The sequence below is a fragment of the Hypomesus transpacificus genome, chromosome 25, assembly GCF_021917145.1.
Source record: "Hypomesus transpacificus isolate Combined female chromosome 25, fHypTra1, whole genome shotgun sequence".
Taxonomy (NCBI): Eukaryota; Metazoa; Chordata; class Actinopteri; order Osmeriformes; family Osmeridae; genus Hypomesus; species Hypomesus transpacificus.
Window position 1 is genome coordinate 5,103,614 of NC_061084.1, and position 16,566 is coordinate 5,120,179.

Below are 16,566 nucleotides of genomic sequence, written 5' to 3' on the forward strand. Positions count from 1 at the left end.
TACAATACAACTAATACGAAAGGAACGGTATGCTGTCAGTCAGTGGTTTGTTTACTAATAGCAACGGCAGCATGCTACATTGGATGGAATGAGTTTGGGATGGGACACTTACACGACAGAGAAATTCCTCTCAATTTCCGCGACTCTATACCAACAGACCATAGAATCACAGCAATTATAATATGGCAATGCATGTCAGATGTCTAGTTATGCCAACATTACTGTCCTGACCAAATATAAAACAGCTGAATGCTCTTCGTACTCAAATTTTAGTTCAGCATCCCGAGTTGCCAGTGTCAGTGCTTCCTGTATTATAGTCACGTGACGCCTGCATGGTTCTGTTGACGTCTAGCGCGCTCTTTTCCTACAAATTACAATACGACAGACGTGGCTACCTGGATTCAGATAACCAACTTGACATTTTATAAGCTCATGCGTTGTAATTGAATCTATGAAAGACCTTCAAGCCAAGTCTTAAATAAATGCATTTAGGAAAATTCAAGACTTAGGCCTACTAGACTTCCCCGGTTTCGGCACTTCACACAATAAATCATATAGCCTGTTGGAATTTAACGAGTAAACCTTAAGAGCCTGGTGACTTACCTGTGCTGTTCTTGACAGCTCTGAGAGAACATCCTGTAGCTGCTGACTGGATTTGTTAGAAACAGCGTGTGCATGTTTTACAAGATATTTCAAAATATTACATTTGAACCCCAGATGTTGTTAAAATATCCTTCAAGATGTTTCTGGAAATTGTGTTTTTACTAATATAGGAGACAGGTCTACCTGACGAAAACATTGTCAGACTCAGATGGTAGTTGACGATATGTGTGCTTACGTTGATAGAGTAGGCTATTTCATAGTCTGGAGCCGTTTTTGAGAAAATAGGCTCAGAAATATAATTCCTATAAGAAAATGTTTCCCTGCATGACTGTAGTCCTAAATGCTGAATTTGGAGAATCAGAACAATCTGTGAAATGGGTTCGTCAAACAGACCTGTGTGTCACACAGTGTGTGACCCATATCATTTTTGAAGCAAATATATTCCTCTCATTTTTCTCTTACTTACTTTTCAATAAAGAGGGCAAAAGATAGATAGTGATCGGTGGAGTGTAAATACTCAAGCGCTTTAGACCACATTTCATAAATGCTATGAAAACATGGAACTGAGACTCCTGAGGACCTTGAATATTGCATAATGTAGTTATTGAGAGGAGCTTGCTTCTGGCGAGTGCAATGTTACACCTGCTATCAAAATGCTTTGAACTATCCCTGGTTAAACATGGGAAGTTAATAAATGTATATGGCAAGTACATGTTAATGTAAACTAAAAGTCAATAACTTTGACAATTCTGAAGTTAGGGGAGATGGGAGTAGACTTACACTGCTACTGTTTAAGCAAATAGTGTGTATGTGTGTGTTTTTATAGGCTATATGCAGATATGAAGGCCTATCTTAAATATTGTAATTTAATGTTGTAGGCCTTAGTTGTGGATAATGTAATGTGGGTAATAGAAAACTGCCCTATCATATGATTTATAGACTTAAGGACTGGTCAGATTTTATTGATAGGCTTACAACTAATATGTCATTAACTGTGTTACCTAGTAGGCCCACTGCAGGAGAACAGTGGTGGTCTTCAGGACTTCAACAAACATATTCATTTGAAATTCTTTATTTGTCACAAACTTTTGAAAATATACGTTTTTATTATACATTTTAACAAACGCTCAAAGACGAAAAAACATCAAGTATGAGGTTAGAACTAGAGTTAAACGTTTCGCACCACATTTCAAATAATGTTCAGATCTAAAAAAAGACGGTGAGGCAATGAAAGTCCATGAGGGAATATGTTTCTGTTAACGCAAATTGGTCTTTTGCGGAGTTACCATGCACATTTTATTTGTCATTGTTTAAACGTGAGTAAATACCAGAATGGCACAGAGAGTCTTTGGTCTGTAAGTAGGAGAGATCTCGCATCATCCCCGGGAAAGAGTAGTCCAACGGCGGGCGCAGTGGAAAACCTGGCATCAGTCCGGAGGTCACGTATGGTGACATGAAACTGGGTATGGCAGAACCTGTGGAGGAGTAGGCCAGACGCAAAGGACTGATGCCAAAGCGAGGGTTGAGCCCGTACAGGGTGTCACCCCCGGAAGTTGTTGGCGTTTGGAGCGGGGAAAATGCAGACTTGTTACCCATGGCGCCCAGAACTCCCATTGGAAGTCCAATATTCGGCCTCGATGCGTTTGAGTGAATGGAGAAAGACACTCCTACACCATCTGAGTTGTAATTATTATCTTTGAAGCTCAGTACCAGTTCAATTGCCTTCACAATGTCACCTTTGCAAGTTTTCAACACCGACTCCAGAGATTCCCGCTTGTGATGGGGAAATATCTTGGTCATGACGTCGGTGGGGTCCTTCGACGCGCAGCCGCTTGCACCAAGCTCCAGAGAAGGATATTCCTTGGCCCTCTCCGACTCACTTCCCGATTCGAGATCCGAAGATGACAGCGACCGTGGGCTTTCTGTGTGGTTGGATCGCTGGTCGAAGACAGGAGATTGGCTCCCACTTTCTTTATCGAAGGCACGGTGTTTCTCCTGGCTTGTCGAGGTCTCGTTATTGTCCGTTGGAGAAGGTAGTGTTGCGAGATGAGGCGGAAAGATGGATCGACCCATGAATCCATTGTATAAGTTATATTTGAGCATTTTTTCATCTGAAAAATATATACAAATAAATAGAACATTAGAAAAGTCCTTGATCTTTCGACTAAATTTGTTACTTCTTTAGTCTACTCTTTGTAAAATGCCGATCTAAAAAGATGGCTGCAACATTTAATTATAGTGATATCTTGTTACAGGAGAGATAACCTATGTCAATGAACTTTGACTAAATGTATTACCTTTAAATGCCAGCTACAGGGGATTTACAAAAAATTTAATTCAGAATAAAATTGCCTGATGTGATGGAACTCAGACATGGACAACTCACCGTCCTTCGGGTTGTTAGCTCCAAAGACATTAAAACTTGCTCTCGGTTCGTTATTTGTATTTCCAGGTTGGCCTACTCCTTGAGATGATGCCACGGCGATTCCACTCTCTCCTGTCCCTGAGCCGTTGTACATAAACTGGAGCTCACGGGCCTCGCTCTCCTCTTGAGCCTGTTGCCTACGGAGTGCCACCTGCGCCGCCATCACTCGTTGCCTCTCCGCAATTAGCGTGCACTTGGCGCACGCACAATCTCTCCAACGACAGAAGCGCTTATGCCCTTTTAGAGCGGACACCACGCCGTGGTTCCTACACCGTGCACATTTCGGCGTTCTGGGGTAACTTCTCTCCAGTGAGGGATTACAAACTGCTGCGGCCGCGGCCCGAAGGAAGAGAGGCGGGGGACGAAGGAGGGAAGCGGGCATCTGCAAGCCTCCGATTGAGAGAGGTGAAGAAGTGTGCCCGGCCAGACCAAGCGGTCTGATGCTACCGTCCATTGCTCTGCGAGATGTAAACAAGTTCTCCAGAAGGTCCAGAGTTCAAGTAATCAGTGTTCGTTCAGTTTCTGCTTTCTCACAAGTGGGGCTTCCACTCAAAACTCGTGCGCTTAAAAGTACTCCACTTTCAGGTGATTTGACATGATATAATACACCGTGGTCACTCCCCTTTTCTGTTCAACCTACTACGAGCCTATGAATACGCGCGAAGGTGAATAGTTTGAATGCAGGGACTGGTATGGGTATTTTTTGTCCTGGCAAGAGCTAATGAAAGGATAAACAGTACAATATAAGCCTGGATATGTATACATATCCAAACACTATAGTACGACATGTTTTCTTTTCCTCTTGCATTAGTTTGGAATTGGTGAATGATGGATGCACATTGTAGATGAATAGACATCATTGGGCCCATAACACTTTATTTGAAGGCCATAGGATAATAAAATTAATTAAATGTGTGGTAATAGTGTTACAAAGATCAAAAAGAAATCCAGTGCATCACAATTTACATGTAGGTCTTGCTTTACAAAATAAAACGGAGTCATGAGGCTACTTTCGTCAGGTTGTTTAGTCAGCCTGGAGCATTCTAGTATTCATTGAGATAAAGTATTCAACACAATGCTCCCACGGAACCACAAGGAAACATGTAATTAGCTACCTGAGTTTGGTTATTCTGTTGATTACCGTAACAATGGCCCATCTGTGAACAAACACAATAATCACAGCTTGTCACATGTTTCAGTCAATTTTCTCCCCCCCCCCCCCCCCCCCGTACCAGATCAGGTTGCAGTCAGCAGCTTGCTAACCTGGTTATTACATGAAAACAATCAGGCATAATAGGAAACATTCAAGCGTACAGTCACCCAGGGCAACCCATTCCTAAGCCACAAGGGTAAACAATGCCTGAACCTCCTCCAGTGTCAGGTTAAAAGTGACAGTTATATTTGTACTATGCTGTGTTTATAATTGATTCATTTTTTTATTTGCGTGTGTGTATAACAGAGAAAGGGACAGAGGTAATTTTACTGCTTCAAATGTGCACAGATGATTACGAAATTTGGTATCGGTTTAAACACTGATATAGGTTAAGGGCATCAGGCATAGGGCATAAGTGGTGGTAGATTTCCCCCCTGGGCCAACCTCTGGTGTTGATTAAATACACATGAGGTTTAAACAGGGACTGTATGGATACAAGCAGTTTAATTCCTTATAGGTTTAGACTGTGCCTAATGATGCCCCAAGGTAATCTGCACCCAGCTGGATGGAGAGATGAGCCTGTACTTATTAATACAAATTGGAAATTCCACATTCTTTCTGTTGTATTAGCGACTGTGTCCTCTTTCTCGTGTCTTTATTGACAACTTTTGGCACACGTTTCATGATGTCCAGGTGTAGAATGTTCCGAATAATCGAACCGCAAATAGAATGACACAGAGTTTCTATCGCTTGTCACGATCCTTCACGAGGAGACGTGAGAGGTCTCCCCCTGCAGCTCTCCATCCATCCCCTCATCCCTTTGTCTCCGTCTGCATCTCTCCTTCGCATGGCCGCCCTCTGCATCAGTCCCTCGATGACAGGCCTTATCAGGTGCATACCTACCACTGGGCCAGGACACCTCCCGCGTGGACCCCCACGCACACCTACGCTCAATCGAGACACACATTTCTGCCGTAATGAACGCGTCATCCAAATCGTCCCTGGTACAATGAAGAAGTGAGAGCGTACATGTGTGTGTGTGTGTGGGAGGAGGGGGGCAGGGGGCATGGGGGGGGAGCAGTATCGAGATCCCCCAGCATGGTCAGGAGGGAGGGACGTCGAAGCCAAGCTGTGCGTGCGTGTGTGCAGCTGTGTGTGTGTGTGCTTGTGTATGTGCATGCAGATATATTCCTTTATCATTTCATCCATTGTGAAGGGGAATTCAGGTCCGCATCTGCGGCCGGTGGGCTTATCTAGGTGCATTAAGCCTCTATCGCCTGGGCCTTTTGTTTAAACGCACCAGGTGGATCCCTCGCATGCATGGGGGGTAGCTGTGAGCAGCGGGCTGGCTTGGCCTGTGTGTTTGTCTAGATGCGTTAACCCGTTATGCTAGATGGGTATCAGCCACTGGTAGGCCTTGGAGGGAAAAAAGTTTATTCAACAAAAAGCTTATGTGAAATCCTGTGGATGGGAAATCCTACTGAGGGAGAAAGACACATTAATGGAAGACACACAGAGCATGCTACTATGATCAGCCAGTTCTGAAATATATTTGAGGCAGAATATCGAGATGGGACCTGGAGGGGTAGGTGTGCTAGACATGGGCAGACAGTGTCTCCATTGTCACCCTTGCCGACCAGCCAATGTGGTAGCACTCCACCGGCCAAACCAGGGTCTTATCTGCGAGGTGCTTTATTGGTCGAGGTGGCCTCTAATCTCACATCTTTTCGTTGTAGGAAACCTGATCGTGTCCTCCAGCGATGGAGCGGGAGCGAGGGATGGGGGGATGGAAGAGATGGATCGAGGAAAGAGAGAGAGATGAGGGTGGGACAGAGCGTGAAAAGAGTGCACAGGTTTTTTTTTGTAATGTTTTTTGAAATGTTAAAACATTTTTAAAAAATGCAAAAGCTGCACCAAAACATATGCCGAACCAAATTCGAGACAGTTCCACACAACGAACATTATACTGTATCTAGAATATGATTTCAGCAATGTGCAATGTATTGAAATCCAATGGAGACTTAACAGCTGTCCCAAAAAAAAACAACACAGACCACTCACAAGGTGTCCAGAAACGCCACTCAACGGACGGCCATATTGCCTTGTTAACAGGCAACAACAACGTCTGCAGCCTTGGCGTGTCTGCTCTCTCATCAGCTTCCCCTGTTGGACTCCCTTGTCATTCAAGTGCCACACAGCAGAGTTCACTTTCTCCTGCTGACAGGCTAAATGGCCTCACAGGCTGGCGTGCAGGGCCGCGGGGCTCTGGTCCTGTGTGACTGAGTGGCATGCGTGACAAGTGAGCTTCGGCAATATTCGCTCTCCCCTGTGGACTGGGAGGAACTTGTGTGTCTGGCCGGTGACAGTGCGTCGAGACGGTTCCCCAGCAGTAGGAAAGGGGTCTATGTGGGCCACTGCCTTAAGTAGAGTCAGTTTGGTTTGCCGTGTACAGCATGTCATGTTAAGTGGAGCAAGTTTGGCTGACACAATGGGATCGTCTATGTTTGCTGCAAGGGTGACTGACTTAAGTTTGTTTCTGCCAATTGCCTTTGGCATTGAGAGACTGGATGTGAAGTGTCAGACAGGAGGTTGAGAGTTGATTCAAGGATATTAGCTACGAACCTTGAAGTGCTGGCATGCAAAGATGGGACTGGTAAAGGTCATCTCAAGAAGACCATGTGAGAAGGGTTGAAAACATGTTGCAACTTTGTGCTTCACCGTTGCTTTTGCATTTGCTCAGCTCTCTCTGTTAAAGCTCCGAAATCGACTGTATCTCCAGATAGATCTCTCTAGCCCCTCCTCCCTTTTTCCCAGTCTCATATCTCATCATCCATCTCCTCTTCCCCTATTCGGTCTGTTCCTCTCTTTCACTATCTTCCTCTGTCTCTCCTTCACTCACACCTCTTTACTGGTGGTCTGGGGAGGAGGCAGGTATCTATCAGGGCCCCTTACTTAGCCTGGAGATGCCTCAGTGCCAACCAACAATAGCAGACCAAGGAAAGCAAAGTCGTGTTTGTGCTTAAGGACTACCTCTGTGTGCATGCGTGTGTGTGTTTGTGTGTGTGTGTGTGCGTGTGTGTATGCTCTTGTGCATGTGTGCTTACCTTTACATGTATTTGTGTGTGTGTGTGTGTGCGTGCGCGTGTGTGCTCTTGTGCATGTGTGCTTACCTTTACGTGTATGTGTGTGTGTGTGCATGTGCTCTTGTGCATACGCGTGTGTGCTCACCTTTACCTGTATGTGTGTGTGTGTGGGTGTGTATGTGTGTTTGTGAAGAGTAGCATTAGGATCCCAGGGAAGTTCTGGTCAGGTGCCTGTGAATGGCAACTTTGCCGTCCAAACAGGTTAGCATCGCGCTGAGTGGCTCCAACGGCACACCCATCAGGCCTCACTCTGTTTGTTGCCTGTCCAAGAGGTCTCTTTGTTTAACGATACACTTACAAGGACAGCTTTTCAGCTTCACAATGCATAACTCGGTGGCAGATGAGCAAAAGCCGCCGTGATGGATTTGACGGCTCAAGTTCCTAAGTAGGTTTTAATCAAAACGGGAACACTTGACAGCCCTTTACAGAGGACGCTAACGAGGAGGTGGACGTGCCGGTGACAGTCGGAATGCTTGGGAGGCTTCTCCTTTAGCGCTTCGCCAACAGAACTAAGTACACCTCTTGATTCGTTCAGAGGTCGACAATGATCAAATGTCGATGTCTCATGACAGTTATCAGTCTAAGATGTATTTAATTCCCCAAATGTACACTTTTGAACAGGGTATTAGCTCACATCTGTGTTTACACTTCAATACTCTCCAGACAATACTTCAACCAGACGTAAGCAAAGAACAGTTAAATAGGAGGGCATGTAACAAAGCTTGTAGGCATGTAGGCTTTAAAAAAGTGTCTATATGTTTCTTTGCATGATGCTCTAATAATTTCTAAAGTCTATTTCTGTCTTCCTTCATACTTTTTACATAAGCAAACACATGCTACACAGCTCCTTTACTGAGTAAAATGCTACCCGCTTGTTTGTCACATAATTATACCAGTTTCTGTGTTCCCAGTAGATTTAGGAAAGGTTGTAGTTTAGTCTTTGAGACATTCTTGGTAAATCCAGTCTGTAAGCAATCTGTTCCTCATATTTATTCAGCAGTTTTCTGCAAAACACCTTTTTATCCAAGTCTCTACTGAATGTGACACTCTTTCAGGCAATTGTGTCTATTCAACAAAGCTCCAAAAATCTGGCCTGTTAGGTTTGTCTCTCTCTGTATAATGCCATCAAGATTTCTCTCAGAGATTTGCTGCTCTGTCAGTGTACTGCTGGATAAGAAGAGCCCCTTGCTTCAAGATAAATAAGAGATAGGAGGTTCCATCATCACAGGCAGGGGGCATCTCTGGGCACAAGATTTAGCGACGCAGACTTCATCTCCATGCCCAGTGTTCGGACAGATGCCTGGGAGCAGAATGTCGAGAAAAGATGTCACTTGCTGGAAAATGATATACATCTACAGAAGTTGAGGACATCAGAAGGGTGGCAGTTTGTATCATGGGTATCAGGAGATTATGTTTTCGGCAGCTCATAGCTATTGAGAGCTAGCCGTAGGCATGGAGTGAAGGTGAGTCGTGTGATAGTTTATCACTGCTGGGATAGCAATCCACACTGGCACGATCAGCAACATTTCTAGATTGCAACAACCATGTAAGAAGAGCAGGAGACCGTTGAAGACAGAACAAGACCAGGGTGGTGGTGGTGGTGTGTGGAGGAGGAGGTGTGTGGGGGGGTAAACAAGCAGGAGAGGCCCTATCAGATTGGCTCAGAAAGACAGGGAGCTATCACATCAGTGTGGTACATCTCCCCAGGGGTGCTATGGGAAAATACTTTCCTCTTTCAGTCACAGACAATAACATCTTGGAAATTGTTTAAACATTGTCTCCGATAGTGAATTGTATTTGCAAACAGATCAGACATGAGTTGCTAAGGAGATTAGACCAAACACAACGTTCTTTGTTGAGAAACTGCAATCTTGGCTAGAACCGACTGGGGGAATTACACTTATTTTTGTGACGTGTGGGGGGCAGGGGGAGGGGGGGTGACTCACGGACTGTTCAGGTGTAGTAGTCCAGTAGGTTAATCTAGATGAATTGACTATTTTTTCATTCCCTTTGTCATTTTTTCATTTTCAGAGATGCTGTCGGCCAGCATTAGACCAACTGCCATTCTCTGTCCGTGTCAGGATGAGGAAATGCAGGTTAACTCAGAGTTAAAAACTGTTCACTCTGAATAGGCATCCACTGATCCATGACAAATCTGTTACAGTATGCATGTCAGGAAACAATGACATGTTTTGTTTTTACTGTTGTCATACGGGTTGCCCGCTTGTCGTACATAACCTTCTTCGTAATATTTGACTCAGCTTGGCCTGTGGTTAAATGGAGGTGCCTAAAAGTCTGAGGAATGTATGAATACTGACACCCAAGTCATGCTTCACCCGCTGCAAGAAAAAACGTTCATTTGACCAGTCCGTGTGCCCTGTAAAAACATTTTGAAACCTTTAGCGTTTATGCCCACTTAAGAAAAGTCGAGGTGTTTGAATTGAGTTGAAGGGCTCATGCAGGTTCTGCTCTTATAACCAAAGAACCCCCATGGTTACTTTTCACAAGTTGGCTGTTAACCACAAATGAAGTGAAATTCCTGTTCCTATTAACTCCTTCGTTGATATTGAGGCTAGTGAGGTATAAGTTCAGTCTGGCGGCTTTGGTCATCGTATATTCCAGTATGTAGCTGCATTTAAGTCCAACGTAAAACTTTCACCTGCAATTACGTGGCATTTTATTTTCACAAAAAAAAAAAATATGTGGCCAATACTTTGACACTTTAACATTACATATGGACTTTGGTGTTAGGAGTTTGGTGTCACATCAAAATAAATCAAAGGATGTGTCTGTTTTTGCCAAACCATACATAGAAACAACCATCACATAAATTCAAATCCTGGATATGGTTCAAAGACACTGGAGATCGGACAAAAGTTCATAGAAAGCCAAGTACAAAGACAGGACAGTAGATAACAATACAGACTACAGTCTGTTCAGAACTATGGACTGCAATATGCTGGTTGCATGCAGATCCAACACAGATAACTGAAAAATACAAAATATATCCACCTCAGGTGTGAAGAAAGCATGATTTGTCAAAACACTGAAACTTACGAAACTTTTTTTTTGGAGGTGGGTTGGAGTTTTTGAAGACCTTTTTGAAGACCTTCCCTTTCTTAAATATGAAAGATGTTTTTAAGTTTGGAAGTTGTTGGAAGTTCTTGTACATCTGAAGTTGTTGGCCAATTGTTCCTTTTGCAGATGCGGGCTTTGGATTTTATGAGTGCAACCTTGACTTCAGAGACTGTCATGAGTTATCTGATCCTGAGGCGTTGAATCTAACCCAAACGTTTATCGCGGCTGTCTCTTTTCATAGCAGCCTACATGAAGTTTTGCAGTTTGTGAGAAAGTACTGGGTACATTTGATGATGCAGAACTATTGACCAAAAACTGCATCTGTCAGATTAAGACGGGATAGACTGTTTGATGACATTGCAATCATCTCGACAGAAAGATATATCACTGCATCCCAGAGCTTACATAATGTCTTTCATTACAAAGCAGATGTGTTGTGAGCCGGAGTGTATCCCCCAGCATAAATCCAACAGCTAATTCTCCATTTGGAGTTATGTACTTTATAAAATCCAGGACGGACAGAAATCCAATCCGTAAATTGATTTGGATCATTTACCCAAAACAACCTGTGGTCTTTAAAGGAGCCACTGGGCAGCTTTGGAGTATAAAAAGTCAAGCATTCAATATCGGACAAGACTAAACAGTAGAGGTGGATGGTGAAATAGTAGGTGGGGGGGGGGGGGGGGGGGGGGGGGGGGGGGGGGGGAGTACTGCAGGGATTGTGCTGCGGGTAGGAACAAACCAGGGGTGTGTGTTGAGGTTGTCACAGTTCACCAGATGGCCCTCAGGGACGGATTAACGCAGCAGGGTGCTTAACACTCTCAAGTGTTTCCTTACAATCGAGCTCCCGGTAAGAAGCTCACTGCTTTTGTGTTTAACGACAAACAGGTTACATGTTTATTTAAGCCAAGGCTTGAATCTCCTTGAGACAAAATGGTGTTGGTTTAAGAAGTTTGTCATGGCCTTCATGTGGGGATAGAATTGAAAGTAAACGGTGGCAATGAATCGTAAACAGTTACTACAATCCTTTGAAGCTCAATAACACAAATCTACACATTTCAATCTAAGTGAAAGATTTACTCTGTTTAACCTTGCAATCACTCTTCTGTTAAGGAGTTGTTCGTGATATTTCAAGAGCAAATACTTCATAAACAAACCATGGCTGGCCAACTGTCAACTCCTCTTAGGCTGCCCCGGTAGCTCACTGGTTACAGTAGGAGCCCAGGTTCGAATCCAGCTCGGACCATTTCTTCTATGTCCCCTCTCTCTCTCCCCATTACATTTCCTGTCTCTCTTCGCTATCACTGTCCAAACATAACAGAAATGCCCTAAAAACTATAAATATAGAAAGAAATGTACTTTCTCCTTTCCCTGACCTTACAGGGGTCACTGCTGGGTCACGTAGAGGGTTACAGGAGGTGGGCTGCTAATTTTGGGATCAGAGTTTGAGCGAGGGAGGACGAGAAAACCTGCTGGTGAGAACAAGTGGGCCGGGGCGAGGGCGAGGTGTGCGAAGGAGGGGCGCGGACACAAAGGACAGCTTAGAGGGGCCTCTGATGTCCCAGTGCCAATGGAGTGGCTCGTTGAGTTTAAGAGCCTTCATTGTGTCTTCACACACTGGGTTATTGTTGGCAGCGGCCTTCTCCTTTTAATAATCAGCTCTTTCACAAGTGATTAACTCGGAGAGACGCAATTCTATTTGGACAAGTGTTTGTTTTAATTGCCAAGCTTTGACGGAGATGATGCATGGTTCATCGCCTTTAAGACACCTCTGTAGTCTGAACACCTGAGGGTTTTTAACGACTGCTGCCACAGGGTTGGTCAATGGGCAGCATGGGAAAATGTCTTTCCGAATCCTGGAAATGAGCTTCAAATAGATTTCCATAATCACTGGACAGTCCTTGACTGAACTAACCCCAATTGGCCCTTCATTCTAATCGTGGCATTTTCCTTTCTGACAGCCTGAGAAGATCTGGACCTACAAACGGACCCTTCCAATGTCTGTCCAGTGACTTCAAACTTCTCTTTGATCCTCCCAGGTCGGAAAAAGTGGGAGAATATCTCCAAAAGGTGAGATTGGGTTTCCCCAGCTGTGTGTCGCTTTCGTCCGAAAGCACCAGCTATTTTGTTGAATCAATGCCCAGACATTCTCCCATTAAAAACAACCTGGTTTCCTAAAGCTGGCGGGGTGCTTCAGGCCTCCCATGGGGAAGGACTAGCGGAGGCCGGCCCTCACAACAACACAACAACACACCTCCACTCCAAAGCAGCAAGACACTTCCCTAACTAGTAAAAGAGATTAAAGCTCCAAACATAATGAAAATGATTGTTTCAAAAGCATCTGAAGCATGGCTCCCCTGCAAGCAGCGAGACACACAAAAAGCGCCCAGGATTTGTTCTCCGGCAACAAAAGTAGAACACAACAGAGAGGAACATGAAAGTCTTACTTGGAAATTGCAAACTCCCAATTTGTCAGTAGGCTCCTACTGAGAAAAATGCAGGTGGAATTCCAGGTAATCGCATGCTGTTGAATGCCACACTTTATTTTGTGAGTGTAATTGTAGGAGTCATCCATAGACACCTATCATCATTGTATGTTAAGGCAAGATTGTACTTATTTTCATACTTTCGAACATGTTGCGAGTCAGGGGGGTGAAACTTGTAATTGTGAGAAAACTAATTATACATTGGGAGCTACAGTATATAGCAAAAAAGTAATCATATAAGCCCAGAAAAAAAAATCATTTCAATTTTGTTGACAGGAATCAGACCATTTCTTCAGCATTCAGACTAAAATGCAACACAAGTTTGACATACTGAAGCTGTCCTTGCCTTGTAAGTGACAACATTCTCACATTTTTAAAACCATGGCTGTATCTTGCCATGTGTAATAGACATAAATGCTCATGAAAGTCAGACGGATAATGTGATGAAATGAACAAATAAAAAAGACATCCCCATACAAAACAAGGCCAGATTATAGAATCAACAAGTGATGTTAGGCCTGCTTTTAAACAATGCACATCAGTCTGTCTGTGTGGGGTGGTTAAAGCTGGCTAGCCTGAACTGGGGCCAAACCAAGTCTATCTACATATGTCATCAAAGATCAGAAGGGCAGTTATTAACAGCCATTCAGAGGTCAGAAACAAGGAACGGTATGTAGCAGGCACAGAGCGAAATAATTTAATAATTATTTAACTATTTACATTTCAATAAAGATTATTGAAATTACAATTATTGCCTTTGTTTCAATTAATTGATTTACAATTATTATTGTGTTTTTTGCCGTGTTCCCTTGGTCAAAAACAAATTGGCGCTAAAACACAAATCTACGAATGTCTTGAACCACTAGAGGTTATAAATGTCAAGTGATCTGAGCCAATTAAATTATAGCTTTACAAACCATTCAAAGTCTGGTGCGGTTCAACTTGGTGAAAGCTGTTAAAAAGCATTAATAAATACTAAGACCATCACTCTCTCAAGAGTCTGTTCTGGTTGATATTATATCTCTTTTCAGCATCCAACAAGTGAAACATCAATGCACGGACATCTCAGTTCCTACAGTTCTACGTACAGAGCAAGAGCAGTAATGAAAGTTATTAACCAGTAGAATAAGCGAACCAGATCTAGTTGGGTTCACTGTCTGGTTTGAAACTTTATGGAAAATATTATGGGCCATTAATGTATAGAAAACTCTCTTCCTTCACCCTTGAGTGAGTCCTTCTTTCAGCTCAGCTTTCAGATCTGTTCAGACAAGGAGCGTGTCTAAGGCCGCGGTCAAATGTGTAGTTGTGAAATGACTGATTCTGACAACAGAGCAGTTTTGTGTGCTTAATCCTCCTGTGCTTTTACCTGGCTTTCCGGAATATGATAGCTCAATGGCACAAGTATAACTACAAGGAACAAGCTTAAGGTAATGAGTCGTGTAATTCTTTAAACATCTTCTTTTGTGGTCTTTTTAAAATAAATTATGTTAGAAAAAGGAAACCCAGTTCAGTTTTTTCAGAGTCAAAGCATTGGAAGGGTAAAACTAGGTCATGGAGGGGTCATGGGATATGGAGTTGTAATACAAACATGTGAAGTTCAGTTTACATGCAAGATGTAGCACTACTGTGACCTTTCATATTTTGACAGTTGCAGTGGCACAAGCTTAGTTTATGGCTGTCAGGAAGTATGTCACAAACGATAACTCAACTTTCTGATTCTGATTTTATACCAACTACATACTAGATGAGAACAGTAACTTTTACTTTGGCCTTACTTTGAGTAGGCCTATTCTGAAGAATTGCAGTGGTCAATGTTAAGTATTTATTTACAACATCGAACTTTGCAAACCAAACATACATTTTCAGTGTACAACAAAAAAAAATCAAAAACTAACATACTCAAACAGTCACCTCACTGAATTCCGAGGGTTTAGAAGCAAATTATCCTTCACAATCTGATTATGATATGCATGTGTGTGTTGATAGAATGCAGTGAGGTATAGGACTATTTGGTATGCAATGCATTCCACACTCTAAGTGGTGTGTAAGGGTCTTACAAACTACAGTGAGATAACAGTGAAGCCAATTAAATGCAAATATTTGTATGCATGTACAAATGTGTTATTTAAATGAGTTAGGATTCCTTTTTATAGATAAATATTTCTTACACCTTTGTGATTTCTGCCTGATAGTTCTGACTAGAGGTTAGGATTCTGTTTAATGTGCAGTAAACCCTCACCATGGAAATAAGCGTTTCCCACATCACGCTGTGGCTAAATTGTACCTTCACACAATGAGAACAAACCCAGGCTAATCGCTAACTACCACTTAGCATTTTACCGCGGCACATGTTCACGGTGATCCCTCATGCCAAATTTGACGGCAATTGTAAACCGGTCCTGGAAACGTCAGAAAGGCATGTTCGCCAAGGTCGACGGAGGTCACGTTCTCCTTGTTTTTCATGCGAATTCATTTTGAATTCCCTCTCTCAGCTCCCAGCATGTCTGTATTTCTTCCACCTCACTTGGCCAGCATTTTCTACCTTGGGTCGGCCTTGGTTCAGGCACCCGTCAGGGCCTTCCATTTTCTGGGCGATTGACTCTGAAAAAACAACCCAGTGGCAGCGTAATCCCCAAATGTTTCCCTCGTGTTTTAGAACAGGTTGGAGAGGACATGCAGGAGGACGAGAAATTAAGCAGCCATGAAATAGACACCTTGGGGTCCTTGGGTAAAGCCTGTTTGATTATTTGCTAGGTCAGATGAATGTCAGTGGGCCTATACATCATTAATTAAATACAGTAAACCTAGCCTCTGGTAGACATTGGGAAATGAAAAATGTTTTTGAATAATTAATCTTACTTTAATACTTTAATGTTGCACATTTTGTAAGGCAGTGTATGAAATCTGTGGTCTCCTTGCTGAAGTTGAGGTAGTATATATACATGATCCAATCTTTGCTTTGTAACTTGTGGAGTACATCGTTTTTCACCTCTTTTCAAGGGGTGTGATTGTGTTTGCCAGACAAACACATATCCTTTCCTCAAATCAGCTCCTGTCACTCCAAATGTATCCCAGTATTGAAACCATTTACAGACCATTTCACCGCTAGCTTTGCTCTGTCAAGAGTTTATCCTTCCTCTTGTGTGGGTTGAGGTATCTCGACTCTCCCAGATTGTGCAAACTAATTTGTCTCTGTCAATCACTTGTTTATTTAGTCTTTGGCATTGATGACTCGTTCACTTGTCGAGGCAGGCTCGCACAGTAAAGGAAGAGAATGCTAGCAATGTCCTACTTCTCTGGATCAACTGAATTGAATTTTTTTTCCCTGTTGAGCTACCATTTTTGAACAAACATTTAATCAAAGCAAACACATAGTGGAAACATAAAATTCTTTATTTGAAGTCATCAAGACAATGAACTTTCCTTTTATTCAGAATATCCAAATAATTGAACATAGATTTAACATCTTGCGAGATTTTCTCAGAAGCGTTCTTGCACAACAAATTGTGCATTTCTGGCAATGACAATGGCCTGGCCCTTTGTCGATGGGTTATAGATAAGAAAGCACCACCCACATTAAAAGCCGGGTAATTATTTGGATTTCAGGCAGCAGGTGGTGGTGAGAGGGGCGGTATCAGTGATCAGACTCTAGAGTATCCTTAAGATAAACATCAGGGA

The 16,566-nt window shown here is 43.0% G+C and overlaps 2 protein-coding genes across 2 annotated transcripts in view; both read right to left on the reverse strand.

The window, feature by feature from the left end:
- Positions 1–311, reverse strand: part of LOC124486920 (glucosidase 2 subunit beta-like) — a 100,888-nt gene extending 100,577 nt beyond the window's left edge. The window contains 1 exon segment of the mRNA XM_047048799.1: positions 113–311. Within this exon segment, the coding sequence (XP_046904755.1) occupies positions 113–194 (82 nt within the window). The 5' untranslated portion in view covers positions 195–311.
- A 1,348-nt stretch (positions 312–1,659) lies between these two features.
- LOC124487000 (doublesex- and mab-3-related transcription factor A1-like) lies at positions 1,660–3,617 on the reverse strand. Its single transcript, XM_047048968.1, has 2 exons — positions 2,990–3,617; positions 1,660–2,714 (listed from the first exon to the last, which is right to left on the reverse strand). Exons 1-2 carry the CDS (start codon positions 3,480–3,482, stop codon positions 1,900–1,902), a joined length of 1,308 nt encoding a protein of 435 aa, XP_046904924.1. The 5' UTR covers positions 3,483–3,617; the 3' UTR covers positions 1,660–1,899.
- Positions 3,618–16,566: the final 12,949 nt, after the last annotated feature.